Below are 13806 nucleotides of genomic sequence, written 5' to 3' on the forward strand. Positions count from 1 at the left end.
TATGTGTACATAGCGCTGACTCACTTTGTTAGTACAGCAGAAACACAACACCGTAAAGCAATTGTACTCCAATAAAAAAAAAGTAAAGCCCCAATGAGTAGTCAAGGTGGGGTGTGATTGGTAAAAGATCAACACACAGATCAAAGGAACAGAATGGACAGTCAAGATGGAGACCTACATGTCAAATGACTTTCAATGAAGATACTAAGGCAAATGAGTGGAGAAAGGATAATCTTCTCAACCCATGAGAAGGCTGGTACGGGCTGGCCCGTGAGCTGCCCTCTCAGCGGTCTGGGATCCACAGCACCCCCTGCTGGGCTGCAGCGGTGGCTCCTCCTCTCCCGTCTTCACCTCCCCTGCTCTGCTCCCCCTCCCTGAATCATGAAGCCAGATCCCAGTCCTGACGATTGCTCAACCTCCAGGAGCCAGTTCCTGTGGGCAGTGTCTGGGGAGCCTGACCCTCGTGAAAAGACGAGATCTTGCACAAGGCACCCTGCGTCTGTCCTCCACAAGGGAAGGGTGACATGGAGCTTGTCAGGCTGCTCATCCTGCTCGCTGTCACAGGTAGGAGTCCCTCCCTCCGCTGCTGACTCTCCCTCCCCTTCCTTGAGTATGTGGCAAGTGGGTGGGTGGGGAGCGCTAAGCCACACTCTAAAGACGACTGAAATCCTCCCCTGTCCTGCACCCCCGCTTCCCACTGTGCCCCGTATTCTCCACGCTTTCCCTCCCTCCCCAGTATCAGCTCTTTATGCTGGTGGAGGCATCAGAGGCTGGTGGATTTGGACACCTAGAAAGAGAAGGAGTTCTGATGGTGGCATCTCAGGCACTAGCTAGTAGTTGGGGGAAGTTTGGGGAGCACTGGTAAGAGTTGGTAACATTTTGAACCACTTGAGCATAAAACTAGTCCCAGAGGAATAGCAGGGTGGGAGGGAGAAAAGAACCCAGCACTGGGAATCTGCATCTTTGGGGTACCCCTCCTGGGCTCTGAAGGTCCTCCTGTCCTCAGCCCTGGGGGCTGAAGGTTCTGTGATTGAGCTGCAGGGATGAGCACCCCAGAATTTTGCACATGACAGCATTTTCTCATTGGGGGATGCCTCTTGCTCCCCCAAGAGGAAAAGTCACATGGTGTGGGGGGGAGACAATGTTCCAGTGAAGCTGGAGTTTCTTAGCTGGAGGTGGAGCAGGGAAAGCTGGGGGATGTTGGTCTGCCTGGAGGCAGATGGACAGGGTGGTATGGGGGATATTGCTTATCAGGTCTCTCTGGTTCCAAAAGGCAGGCCACCAGCTCCCTAATCCTGGCAAGTTTCTGTCACCCATGTGGTTGACAAAGTGATTGAAGAGAAGGGAGGCTGAGGCAGAGGGTGCTGGGTGATTCTCTTTCAGCCCCTGTCCTGGCACCAGACTGGCGCTCCCCCACCCCAAGGAGGGTCCCTAAAATAGCAGCCTCATGTCTCCCCCAAAATAGCTCTGAGATGCATCCCTCCTGAAAGGGGAACAAAGCCACAGAAATAGGGAAGCTGGAAGCTAAAGGTCACAAAGAGGAGAATGTGGGGCTGCTACTGGCGTGGGCAGCTGCAGAGTTAGCAAGCATGGTGGGCATGGGGAGGGAGCGTTCAGCCCCCCGTGGGACCAGCCCCAGGCCTGAGAGGCCACTGGCCTTGCTCTCTTGAGATGGAGGGGGAGAGACGAGGGCATGATCCCCTGTAACAGGAAGAACATGTGTGGACTAGGACCGGCAGGAACTTCAAGACCAAATGTCTCTGGAAATAGGCTCAGAGAGGGTCAATTACTTCTCTAAAGTGGTCCAACAAGTCCAGTGGTGATTAAGCCAGACCCAGACCCAGGACCCAGGGTTCCTGGTTTCCTCACTTCCTATAAACAGACACTTGGGCTTTGCCACCTCTTCCCAGCTTATGTAGACCTGAGTTCCTTAGGGGCAGGACTGCTGTCTCTTCTGTTCAGTGAGCATAGTAGGTGTTCAGTAAACACATGGTGCAGTGAAGGAACGTCTCCTCCCCAGAGCTGTCCCGAGCGCACAACACCACGGTGTTCCAGGGCACGATGGGCCGGTCCCTGCGGGTCTCCTGCCCCTACAACTCCTTGAAGCACTGGGGGAGACGCAAAGCCTGGTGCCGCCAGCTGGGTGAAGAAGGTCTGTGCCAGCAAGTGGTCAGCACCCACCCCTCGTGGCTGCTGTCCTTCCTGAAGAGGCGCAACGGGAGCACGGCCATCACAGACGACGCCCTGGGGGGCACACTCACCATCACGCTGCGGAATCTTCAAGCCCACGACGCTGGCCTCTACCAGTGCCAGAGCCTCCATGGCAGCGAGGCTGACACCCTCAGGAAGGTCCTGGTGGAGGTGCTGGCTGGTGAGTGGGCGCCTGACTGCACCCCGCCCTGAGGCTGGGGCTCTGAGCACAGGATCGACCACCCTCGGGGCTTTTGGGGGCCCTGGGAGGTCCCACGGTGTGGATTTTGTCCCCCTGCCCAACTGAGGGCCACTGTGGCTGGTTGTGCCGATTGCTGACTGCACGAGGGGGTCGCCATCCAGCCCTGTGCCCCGCTCCAGGCTGCGCCCCCTGGTGGAGGACTGCATCGCTTGCAGGAAGGGTACAGTCCTTCCTTTACAGACACTTAGGAGCTAGCTGTGGTCCTGCTCCCCTCCAAACAGCTTTATCCATCTGGCATCCTGTTGGGATGTGAGCCCTGAGGTGGTCCTTAAGGAGGAGGAGTACATTCACTCATTCCCTCACCCAACCACCCAATGCACCTACCGATGTAGATTAAGCACCAACTTGGTACAGAAAAACAGGCCCAGAAAGGAACACTGCTGTGACCCGGGGCAACTGCTTCTCCTCTCTGGGCCTCCATTTCCCCATCTTTAAATGGTGGTGATGGTGTTGGTGCCGCTGACCCCATATGGCTCCAGTAAGAAACAAGCAACAGAGTTTTACAGTGCTTGGGGGCAGTGACAGCCCTCGGCCCAGTCTCCTGCTGCTAACTGCTTGGGATCGTCATTCCCGGTTTAACTAGGTGAGACAGGGAGTGGTGGGGTCCTTCTCGCCCCTGAGCTTGCACAGGGGTGCCCTCCAGGAAAGCGTTCTGTCTGTGTCCCCTGTGTCCCAAACAAATCTGAGGTTACAGATCCCTTTTCTGACTCTCTTTGTCCAACTCTTCCCTCTAACATGGCCCCTTATCATGGAAATGAAGGTCAAAAACTTGTCTAAGATGGGGAGGGTAGGTGAGACCATCTGCCTTAGACCCCAAACCCCATCTCCATGGAAGTAGGTGGCGAGGAAACACTGCGATCCTATCAGAGTCTAAGGCTCAGCTGACTCCCACAGATACAGCAGGAGAAGAGTAACAAGAATAACAACAACGATAATATCTGTAGCTGGTACAGCCAGCTTGACAGTCCACCGGACTTTCAGAAACACCGATCGTCTCGTTTGCTCTTCCCAAAGACCCTGTGTGATGGGAGGGTGGGGATGCCGTCACTGAGCTCCTTGAGGGGATGGGCACTACACAGGCTGTTCTCGCTGAATCCTGCAACACTATTATTAAGAAGGGGTTCCTAACTGCTCCACTCTACAGGTGAGGAAACTGAGGCTCAGAGACGTTAACAACTTGATCCACACAGGGTGAGGTCCCAGAGAGCTTCACCCCACCCAGAGGGGTCCTCTCCACTGTGGCTTCAAGAAGGGGACGAGCAGCTCACAGGCTCTGTCTCCCACAGACCCCCGTGATTACCAGGACCCTGGAGATCTCTGGATCCCTGAGGGGTCCGAGAGCTTCGAGAATGCCCAGGTGGAGCACAGCATCTCCAGGTATAGTGACAAGTCTTTGCTAAGATCCCTGGGTAGACTCCACCCTGCAGAGCCCAGGCATGGGGTGGCAGCTGGGGGGCAGGGGGTGCCAGAAGTACAGATCCCGAGGCAACTGGAACAGGAAGGGATCTATATATGATCTTGTCTAAACACCCCTCCAACCCACCAGTGTGTGTTGGTGTGACTGTACCAGTTGTTAAAATATTGCAAAACTTCCCTAACAGTTTATAAATAGCTGATGCTCCAAGATTCTTGAATGACTGGCCTCCCACCCCTTCCCCTGGCAGCCCTCAGACAGAATCCTCACGGTTCAGCAACAATGAAAGCTTTAGGATTAATATTTCAGCACAAAACTTGTACCCCCAGATCCCTGCTTCCCTGACAGGACCAGAATCAGTTCTGACTGGTTCTTGACTATGTACTGGTGTTTAAACACTGTTAGTATAACCATGAAGTGCACATGTGTGTGCACACACACACAAAAACACACCACAACACATCATACCATCATGAAGGCAGAAAACCGCTCAGCGAGGGAGGTGGTTGTTTGAAAGTACTCAGCAGGCAGATCCGTGCCTGGAACTCAGGTCTCCTGACTACAGGCTCCCTAAGCCCCATAAAGCCTCATCCAGGGCTGGTGGTGGGTGGGAGAGGTGTCCCCAGCCCCCAGAGCTCCTGAGGTCTCCACATTCCTTCTCTGAGGACAGATTCCAGCGTGTGTGTCCCCTCATGACCTCCCACATGCCCTCTTTGTTTCTCCAAGGAGCCTTTCGGAAGAGGAGAGCCCCTTCCCACCCACTTCCATCCTTTTCCTCCTGGCCTGCATCTTTCTCAGCAAGCTTCTAGCAGCCAGCGCCCTCTGGGCTGCAGCCTGGCATGGGCAGAAACAACGGCCACCCCAGGCCAGTGGACTGGACTGTGGCCACAACCCAGGTTACCAGCTCCAAACTCTGACAGGTGAGCTTGGAGAGCACAGTGGTGGCCGGGGGCCGGAGAGGTGGGGCAGAGAGGTGCTGAGTGAGTACCCTGTCTGTTGCAGAGCTGAGAGACATATGAGAGAGGAGGACCCTCAGTGGAGAGAGGTTAGGAGAGGTCTGCACGGATCACTCCAGCCTGCTGCACACCCGCCCCTCGGCCACCAAGTCTCCTGGCTCTGCTTTGGCAAAAGGCCGTTCTGCCTCTACCCTTCTTCCTTTGGCCGTGGAAGCACGTGCGTGTGTGTGTGTGCTCACGCACGCATGTGTGCGCATGGGGGGTGGGAAGGATACCTCCAACTTCTGGACATTGGCCATTAAACAGTCTCACAAATAAACCCAAGACTTCATGTTTATTTGATGGTTTAGGGTGTCATGAAGGTCTTCTCTTTTGCTACAAGGCTAGGAGAGTGAATACCGATGAGGAAAAGTCAGAAGGTCTGGCTCCTTAGGGTCCAGGGTCTTAGAATACCGTGTTCTTCCATTTCCACAGGCTCCAAACTGGCCAAACTTTTTAAGTCTTCTCTCTCCCTCCTAGAGATCTGATTACCAAGCCCTGCCTCCCTCTGTGGAATTTCTCTAGCATCTTCTCTCATCCTCCTGCCTCCTGTCCACTCGTTCCCTATGATTATTGCTGGGCCCCCACTCCAGGCCCCCCTCCCTCTGCCTGTCTCAAGCTCCCCCAAGACCATCCAGTTCCCAGGTGACTCATCCATTCATCTCCCTAGAGGTTTGTTTTTATCATGTTATGCTCCCTCCAGAGAAATGGCAAGGGCTTGGGTTGTCGGCACAGCATACCAGAGCTAGGGACTACTGGTCCAAGCCCCAAGCCTCTCATCGTATAGAAGGGAAACTGAGGCTCAAAAGGGAAAGATTTACCCAGAGTCCCTTGTGGAGCCTGGAAATCCTACTTTCACTTGACTTTCCAGGTGCCCTTCCCTCTAGCTCAACCCTACTTCTTTATTTAAAATAATCCCCCCTCTTTTTTTTAGCCATGCTGCATAGCTTGCAGCATCTTAGTTCCCTGACCAGGGGTTGAACCTGGGCCCCAGCAGTGGAAGTGTGGAGTCCTAACCACAGGACTACCAGGGAAGTCCCAATCCTACTTATTTATTCATGTACTTATTCAATAAAAACTGATATTTTCTGTGCCAGGTACCAGTCCAGGCATTGGAGCCACAACAGTGAACAAGACAAGCAAAGATTTCTGCCCACAGAGAGCCTTGATCTAATGGGAAGAAGGCAGACAGACAGATACAATGTCGGTCAGTCAGCTGGTTGGGAGTGCGGGGAGGGCAGAAGGCACGGGGAATGATGCAATTCTAAAGGGTGGTCAGGAGGCACCACTTGAGAAACACCTCAGGGAAGCAAGGCAGGAAGAGTGTTCGGGACACTGGGAACAACCAAGGCAGCTCGGGGAACCTCATCTCTCTCTTCAACACACACACACACACCTCCTGGACCAAGCATGAGGGGAAACTAGATGGAAGCTACCCTGAAGGCGGGCTGTCCTCGAGGAGGAAGTGGGCTGGCCATATCTGCAGGCTCTCTGTCCCAGCCTCAGAGCGGAAGGCCAGGAGTCCCTCTCCACGGCCACATGTGGCTGCATTGCTCCCTAACCTGGATGCGAGTCCCTGGGGTTTGGAATCACTGGGAAAGAGCCCCCGGTGCAGCCCTGTGTATCAGCCTCAGGTTAATAGGTCATTCCCCTTGTCACAGCCCTGCCCCACCCACTCCCGTCGAGGCTGTTCCGCTGGCCTCTGCCCCCAGCTCTTGGATCCTGGTCTAGTCTGTGTTTCCCTGGCCTCCCTGACTCAGCTGCACTCCAGTGAAACTTCCCCGTTGGGTCCTGGTGCAGTCGTCTCCTTCCTGCAGACACAGGCACAGTCTAGGAGCCAAGACAGAGCAGAGCCCAAAGTGAGCCCACGCCAGCGCCCTCCCGCCCACCGCGCCTGAGCACCGGGAGTGAAGGGACAGAAGGGGAGGCTCTGGAGGTGTGCCTGGTGGAGGGGTGCTGCTGGAACTTTCCTGCTCTTGGGAGCTCAGGCTTCGCTCCTTCCTGCTTGGCCAGGTCAGAGACATCCACCCTGGGATCCCCCGCCTTTCACTCTCGAGTGCACACTGAACTGAAAGCGTTTTCCAATGTGAAGTTTGCCTCCTTAAGAAACCTTGAGCAAGTTCCTTAACTGCTCTGAGCCTCAGGCTCCTTGCACATAAAGACAAACAAAAATCCCAACACCAAACCAAACCCCAACAACCCTACTTTGGTGGGTTTTTATGAGATTGAAAGAAATAACATGAAAGTCCCTGGCCAGCTGTCTGGCACATAGTAGGTCCTGCATAAGCACTGGCTTTCTTCCTCTTCTCAAACGCCTGGTGAGAGGACATGTCACTGGGTCCTTGCCACTGCTGTCCCAGGCACCCAGTGGGGGACTGTGTCTGTTTTAGGCACTCAATAAATATTGAAGACAGTTCTCCTCCTCACACAAATCTCCCAGGTTGGCTTATTAGAGCAAAAATAATTTTCTGGTAAGGAAATAAAAGAAAGACTGATATGCCTTGGCAGAACAGACATACATCCTTCCATATCACTCACAAGGGAGACCCAGGTGTCCAGTCGGCTGGAGACTCTGCCAGTGTTAGCACCGAGAGTCCTGTGTCCCCAGAAAACCCTCACCCCAGGTGAACAGGGACAGCTGGTCTCCGTATCACCGTGTCCACGAGACTCGGCTAAACACGGCTTTCTCAGGCTCCTGGTCCCTGCTTCGCATTCTCAGCTCCCTTGCTCCTGGAGGGAGGAGGAGGCAGGGGGAGGGGAGGAGGAGGGCAGGGAGGACAGAAGAAGGAGGGAGGGTGGTTTTTCCAGGCCCCTTTGCAGGCATGAGCATCTAGGTCAGAGCAGTGTGTCCTCCCAGGCATTCCCACCTGGCCTGCTCCGGTCTGAGCACTGGCGCATCCCTGGTGTCAGCAGGTTCACCCCTCACATTCTGTGCAGGATCCCCAGCCCCAGTTCTGCACAGGGTGATGCAAATGGGGGCCAGATGGACCCTGTGCAGGGATTGGGTTTGTGTCATGGAGAGGAACCCCAAATTATGAGGCTTGGAGCTGATATAGAGCATCTGGCACGTTGAGCATTGGCCCATCTTCCTCTCTGGCGGGAGAGAGAGACATCTTTACTTCGGAATAGAACCTGATCATTTCCAGGGAGGAAGGGGAAAGATGGAAGCAAATCTCTCTGGAGCTGACACACTGTCTCTAACTCCCCAGGCACATTTGCTCTTCAAGCTCCCTGGAACAAAGCTCGGTCAGTGACCTTTCCTGAGAAGGCCCCGATCATGCAGAAACATGAACATCTTCACAGAGAACTGTCTTCCGACAGAGAGGACAGTGCATTCATGAAATAAAAATAATACATCAAAAATGCTTGGAGAATTAAAAATACTGTAAATTTAAAGCACTAAGGGATAAAAATTTGAAGGAGAAGGATAGAAGGGATGGAAGAAAAAATATGAGGATATCTTCCAGGAATCAGAACACAATGGGCAAAAAAAAAAAATGGAAGGAAACCTAGACAGAAAAGCTATGAAAATGAGATGAGTACAGGAGATTCAATAGCCGATTAATTGTCAAAGCAGTAGTGCAGCTCCTGAAAGTGGAGAACGTGGTCCACACCGGAAGTGTCTAGGGAGCACTCAGCACAGGGAGCGAAGACAGGTCAGACCAGGGTGCACCATTGATGGGGGGCTTCCTGGATGATCTCTGGAGAGCTCGGGTAGGGCACTCACACAGAATTTTAAATTAAGATGGACTCAGGCCCTGGGGAGGACATTTTACTTCCCTCCTTCACAGCTCTGCATCATCAGATTCTATATTTGGAATACCATGAAGATCATCTTCCCCCTTTCTCTAGTGCTCCCTGGTTGCCATAATCCTCCTCCCTGACTTCACTCCTTAGGGGTGCCCAGAATCCCAGGCTTCTGTATTCCTTGGGCCTTCTCATTCTGCCTCGCCCACTCCTATCTGGAGCACTGAGCCAACCAGAGCTTGGAACAGCTCCTTCTCCCCACCCATGGCGGGGCCCACCAGTGCCTGCTTCCCAACCCCATGGTCACTGAGAGCCCCACGTGAGTGTCTGAGGCCAAATTTCCTGCCCCCAGGGGAATGCTGTGTCAGTGCCCAGAGGAGCCTCAGAGCTGACATCTCCTTGCCCAGCCATGGGCCCCAAACTGCTCCTGCTGCTGCTCCTGGGACTAGTAGGTAAGGTTCAGAAGGAGCTGCACTCTGGGCCCCATGTACCCTGCTCCATGCCCAGGGATAATTGGCATTGCCCTGGCAACAATTACATGTGTAGGCCCAGAAGTGGACCTCTAGACCCCTGACCCCCTGGGCAGTGGGTGGACCAGGAGGTGCCCTGCCTGACATTCCCTCAACTTTCCTTCCCTAGGCCAGGGCTCGACCGGCAGCCTCCCGGAGCTGCTGCAGGCGCCCAAGGGGAGCTCCATCCTGGTGCAGTGCCACTACCGACTCCATGATGTCAAGGCACAAAAGGTGTGGTGCCAGGTCCTGCCAGAGGGATGCCAGCCCTTGGTGACATCAGCTGTGAATCGCGGGGCCCCAGCTGGCAGCCGCGTATTTCTCACTGACCTGGGGGGCGGCCTGCTCCAGGTGGAGATGCTTGCCCTGCGGGAGGAGGATGCTGGAGAGTATGCCTGTGTGGTGGAGGGCCTCTCAGGGCCCCAGACTGTGCACAGGGTCACTCTGGATGTGCTTCCTGCAGGTGAGTTATCCCAGCCTGGCCAGCAGCCCTGGCCTGCCCTCCTGCCCCAACCTGCCGCTCTTGGGTCCTTGGTGGGTGGGAGCCCTTGTGGGTGAGGAATATTGGCCAAATGCCCAATATTCTTTTGACAGCTCTGCAAGGAACGGAAGCCAAACTGGGTGAGAAGTCTGAGATAAATCAGACAAAGAGCAGTCCCCTTTCCGCTCTTGCATGGGTGGGTCTCCCCACAGGAAGTCACATCCTTCTTCCCCTACTCAGGGTCTTGGCCTCCTCATCCAGCATTTTTAACATACCATATGCTGTTATTTCCCCCTTAGAAATGCTTTACACAAAGTTTTGATTCAGATATATCAACCAGAATTAATTTTTTGGTATATGTTCCAGGCTTAAGATTAATGGCTTAAAAACTGCTGAATTTATACCTTATTTTCTAAGTCTTCACTGGGCGTCTAGCATGTGTCTCACGTAACAGGCAGGGCACATTCAATGGCTGAATCCCTTTGACTTATTCAATTTTAAAAACAGAAAAAGTGTCTCATCAATATATAGTCAATATTCTCGACCCTATTTCGGTTTACAAAGTACTCTTCACAGGATTCATTTTTACAGTCTATAACTTTCTCATGTCTAAATATTTACTAAAAGAACATTTCAAAGTATTAAATATTCCTCAGAAAAGTACAATATTGTAAAAAATAATTGATCTGTTGGGAACATGGTCAGCTACCTGAGGAAGCAGACTGTTCTACCTTCCTCTTATGGATGTTGACATCTTTTTGATTTTCAAGTATTCCTAAGTAATTTGTGCCAAAGGCCCAAAATAAGGAAATCAAGACATTTTTCCTTCTGTTTTTCTCCATCTGTTATGAGAGGGACTAAGCTGTCATTAGAATCTCTCTTGTGTCTACAATTATTACTCATATTATAAACATACTCCTGTTAACTCTAGTTATCCTTTGTTCTCCTGCTTCCTTGACACTCTAAGGTCTAGTAACTCAAGGTTAGAACTTCCTAAATGGCAAATGGTCACAAGACAATGCACTGGGGAAGGGTGGCAGGGAGATGGGTACCCTCAGTGGGACATCTGAGGGGTGGGGACCCCAAGAGTTGTAGAGGATGGATATTCAGGCAAATGGGTAGAGCCCAATATCCAGGGAGGATATAGTGGTCTTAAAAACCAGATCAGGACATATGCCGCACGGCTGGGGTCAATGATGTCTCAGTTCCTGGTTTACCGTGGGGCGGGGAGTGGGAATGGCGATTGCTAAGAACCAGGCAAGACCCTCCTCTCAGAGGATCTAGGAGGGCCGCTGCGTTCCCAAGGCAGATCCTCAGGCCGACAGAAACCAACCCTGAGTCCCACAGACAGAAGCTGAGCACATTGTTGGAATGACAAAAAAACTTGTCACAAAACTGAGTCTCAGGGTCTAAGCCAAAGCTCTCAGCAAGTGTCAGCTGGCATCGTGTCCTTTCAGGACCGACCCTATGTTCCTTAGCTCCAGAGCTTGGAATGGGGCTCAGCCAACCTGCAAGGCTGGTCACAAGGTTGCAGGTATGCAGAGAGGTCTAGTAGGCTGGGCCAAAGCCCCTTTAGAGAGCTGGGAGCAAGGTCTCCAAGGAGCTCAGAGTAGAGAGGCCTGTTCTGGGGTGGGGAAGGGAAGTGGGCACAGATAACACAGTGGGGTTTCTGCATAGTCTGAGCAGCCTGACTGAGACGAGGCACAGGGGGAGCGGGTAAAGGAGAAGAAATTCAGAGGGGGAGGTTGGGAGCTGGCGGCAGAGGGGAAGTGAGCATATTCACAATCAGATAAAGACTTAGACTTCCAGAATAAGAGGCCCCTTAAGGAATATCCCAAGCACCCCTTTGTGTTTCTTACTCCAGACCTTCCTCAGTTCTACTCCCCCAGTCCCTCAGATCTCAGCAAGCCCTTGAACCCTGCTCAATAAGGACTTCCTTCTCATTCAGCTCCTGGCCTGAAAGAGGAGGAGGAGGAGATCCATCAGGATGGGACTCTGGGTGAGAGCTCCTCTTTGGACTCTGTAAACAGCGGCAGCCCTTTGGATACCAGCCAGGATAAGAAGAGGTACTGGCAAGAACTGTATGTGGGTGGCTGGGAAAGGGTGATGGTGAAGATACAGCTTGTTTAGAGCCCCAGACTAAATAGAAAGGAAAACTGACAACTCTCTCCACTCCTGGGGAAGCTGCTCAACAGGTAGGCAGGTAGGCAGACAGACAGGCATACCTCTCCATCCCAGTTCAGCACTGAGCCCTTTATTCCAGTAGATCTCCAGTCAGGATACCCTGATAATGTGTCTCTCTTCTTCCCTGCTTGAGTCTGCCTGCCTCATTCCATTAAAAAAAAAGCTCTTTCTCCCGACCATGGCACACCAAGAATGGTGCCTCTGCGCCACTTCTCCAGGATTCCTGCCAAGCAGCTCCCCACCAGGTTCAGGGCTAAGCTCACTTCCTTCTTCGTGTGTCTCAGCAGACCCTGGATTTGGGGTGCTGTGTTCCTGCTGGGCCTGTTGGTGATGGTGGCGGTGGTGCTGCTTGCTGTGATGGTCAAAAGGAAAGGTGGGTAGCTCTCCACCTGCGTATCCCAGCAGGGCTCTTCCGGCCCTGTATCAGCCACTCCTGCATTTGAGGCTGGGAATCCAGGTCTGCTCCCCCTACAGATGGGCCTCGGCAAGCGCCCCCAGGCCCTACAATTCCCGTGGCTGAAAGGTGGAGAAGAGCAAGGAGATTCTGTGGGAGGTGGCCTGGGGAGAGACAGGAATTGTAGGGTGAGACAGTGGCACTGGGGACAGGTGGCTGGAAGAGATGGGGGATTTCAGGAGATGGCTTGAGTGTTGAGACAGGATGAAGGGAGCTGTGGAAGTAGTAAGTGGGGGAGTTAGGGCTGGCTGGAGGTGTGGGCTGGGGAGATGGAGGGGGAAGACTTTGCTGGTGGGAGTGGGGATATTTGAGTATGGGCTAGAACAGAGGTTGCCAAGGTTTCTGAAGAGAGTGCATGTGTGGGAGGCACTGAGTCAGCACAAGGAGCAGTCTGTGCTTCTGTTCCACCAGGAAACAGGTTTGCTGTCGGTGGACAATTTCAGAGCAGTGGAATCTCAAACACGGTAAGAAACCTCTGCAGGCCCCCAGCCAAATTCCCTAGACCCTCTCTCTGCCATACTCACTGACAAGTCCTGGGATGATCAGGTGGAGAAAAGACTGGAACCCACATGAGGTCCAAATCCACTTCTTAAATGCAGTAAACTTGCCAACTATAGTCTTCCACCTTCCCACTTTGCCATCCACCTGCCCAGATTTAGGGAGATACTTGGGGCCTGAAAATCTTCCCAGTGAAGCCGTCTTGCCCACAGACATACTCAGGATTCCGGAGACAGATCCAGTGTGATCCTGGACTTCCCACCTCAAGGAACTGGGGTAGAGGGAGGCATTTTCTCTTTGCCTGACAGGCCTGCTTTTGTTATAGGCTCCCTCCTCAGCGGTCCACCACATCAGTGACTCTGGACTGGCTGTTGATTTGCCATCAGATGTACCATATGTCAAGCTTGACTCACCACCTTCCTTTGATGATACCACTTACACCAACCTTCCTCCTGATTCCCTGTCAGGGAAACTCCTACCCCTAGAAGCACCCTCTGTGGCCCCTCTGCCTCCTAAGGTTGAGATCAGCTCCAAGCCTGTGACATACGCTACAGTCATCTTCCCTGGAAAGGGCAAGAGTGGAGGAGCCGCTGGTGAGCCAGCCCAGGAGCCGCCTAATAGCCAGGCTCCACCCAGCTGAGCTGTTCACCATCCTGTACACCCGCAGATTAGCCCCAGGGTTTTGTGTAGCCATCCATGCAACCCATGCTCTAGATCCTTAGGCTATCAGATCTTTAGGATCTAATGTCTTGACTTTTCTGACCTGGTAAGTGATACTTGGAATGACTGAGGTGTCCTGGGAAACTAGCCATGTTAGTTCCTCTGCCATTACACCAAAGAACTAAATAAACTCTAAATGATAATATATGAGCTCTTGATCCTTGGGAGGGAATGAAAGGGCCCTGGTTTGACTTCTCGTCAACTGAAAAGAGTGGTCTAGAGTTTGTGCTGTAATGCTCTCCTGCCAGAGGGGAAGTGATTTCCCTCCCTGATCAGACTCCTGCAATGCAGTCTGATTTAAGGGGCATGAAGAGGGATTTCTTCAAAAGCATTTCCTGCCTTTATCATGACA

At 52.9% G+C, this 13806-nt stretch overlaps 2 protein-coding genes across 2 annotated transcripts; both read left to right on the forward strand.

Moving 5' to 3' along the window:
- The first annotated feature begins 510 nt into the window (after window positions 1–510).
- On the forward strand, window positions 511–4919 carry TREM2 (triggering receptor expressed on myeloid cells 2). The gene is made up of 5 exons (XM_052649542.1): window positions 511–564; window positions 2021–2371; window positions 3739–3829; window positions 4593–4786; window positions 4869–4919. Exons 1-5 carry the CDS (start codon window positions 525–527, stop codon window positions 4883–4885), a joined length of 693 nt encoding a protein of 230 aa, XP_052505502.1. The 5' UTR covers window positions 511–524; the 3' UTR covers window positions 4886–4919.
- Window positions 4920–9017: 4098 nt separating this feature from the next.
- On the forward strand, window positions 9018–13374 carry TREML1 (triggering receptor expressed on myeloid cells like 1). The gene is made up of 6 exons (XM_052649527.1): window positions 9018–9060; window positions 9248–9580; window positions 11547–11664; window positions 12067–12155; window positions 12648–12700; window positions 13060–13374. The coding sequence occupies exons 1-6, from the start codon at window positions 9018–9020 to the stop codon at window positions 13372–13374; spliced, it is 951 nt and encodes a 316-aa protein (XP_052505487.1).
- Window positions 13375–13806: the final 432 nt, after the last annotated feature.

Source organism: Budorcas taxicolor, chromosome 11 (genome assembly GCF_023091745.1).
Source record: "Budorcas taxicolor isolate Tak-1 chromosome 11, Takin1.1, whole genome shotgun sequence".
NCBI lineage: Eukaryota > Metazoa > Chordata > Mammalia > Artiodactyla > Bovidae > Budorcas > Budorcas taxicolor.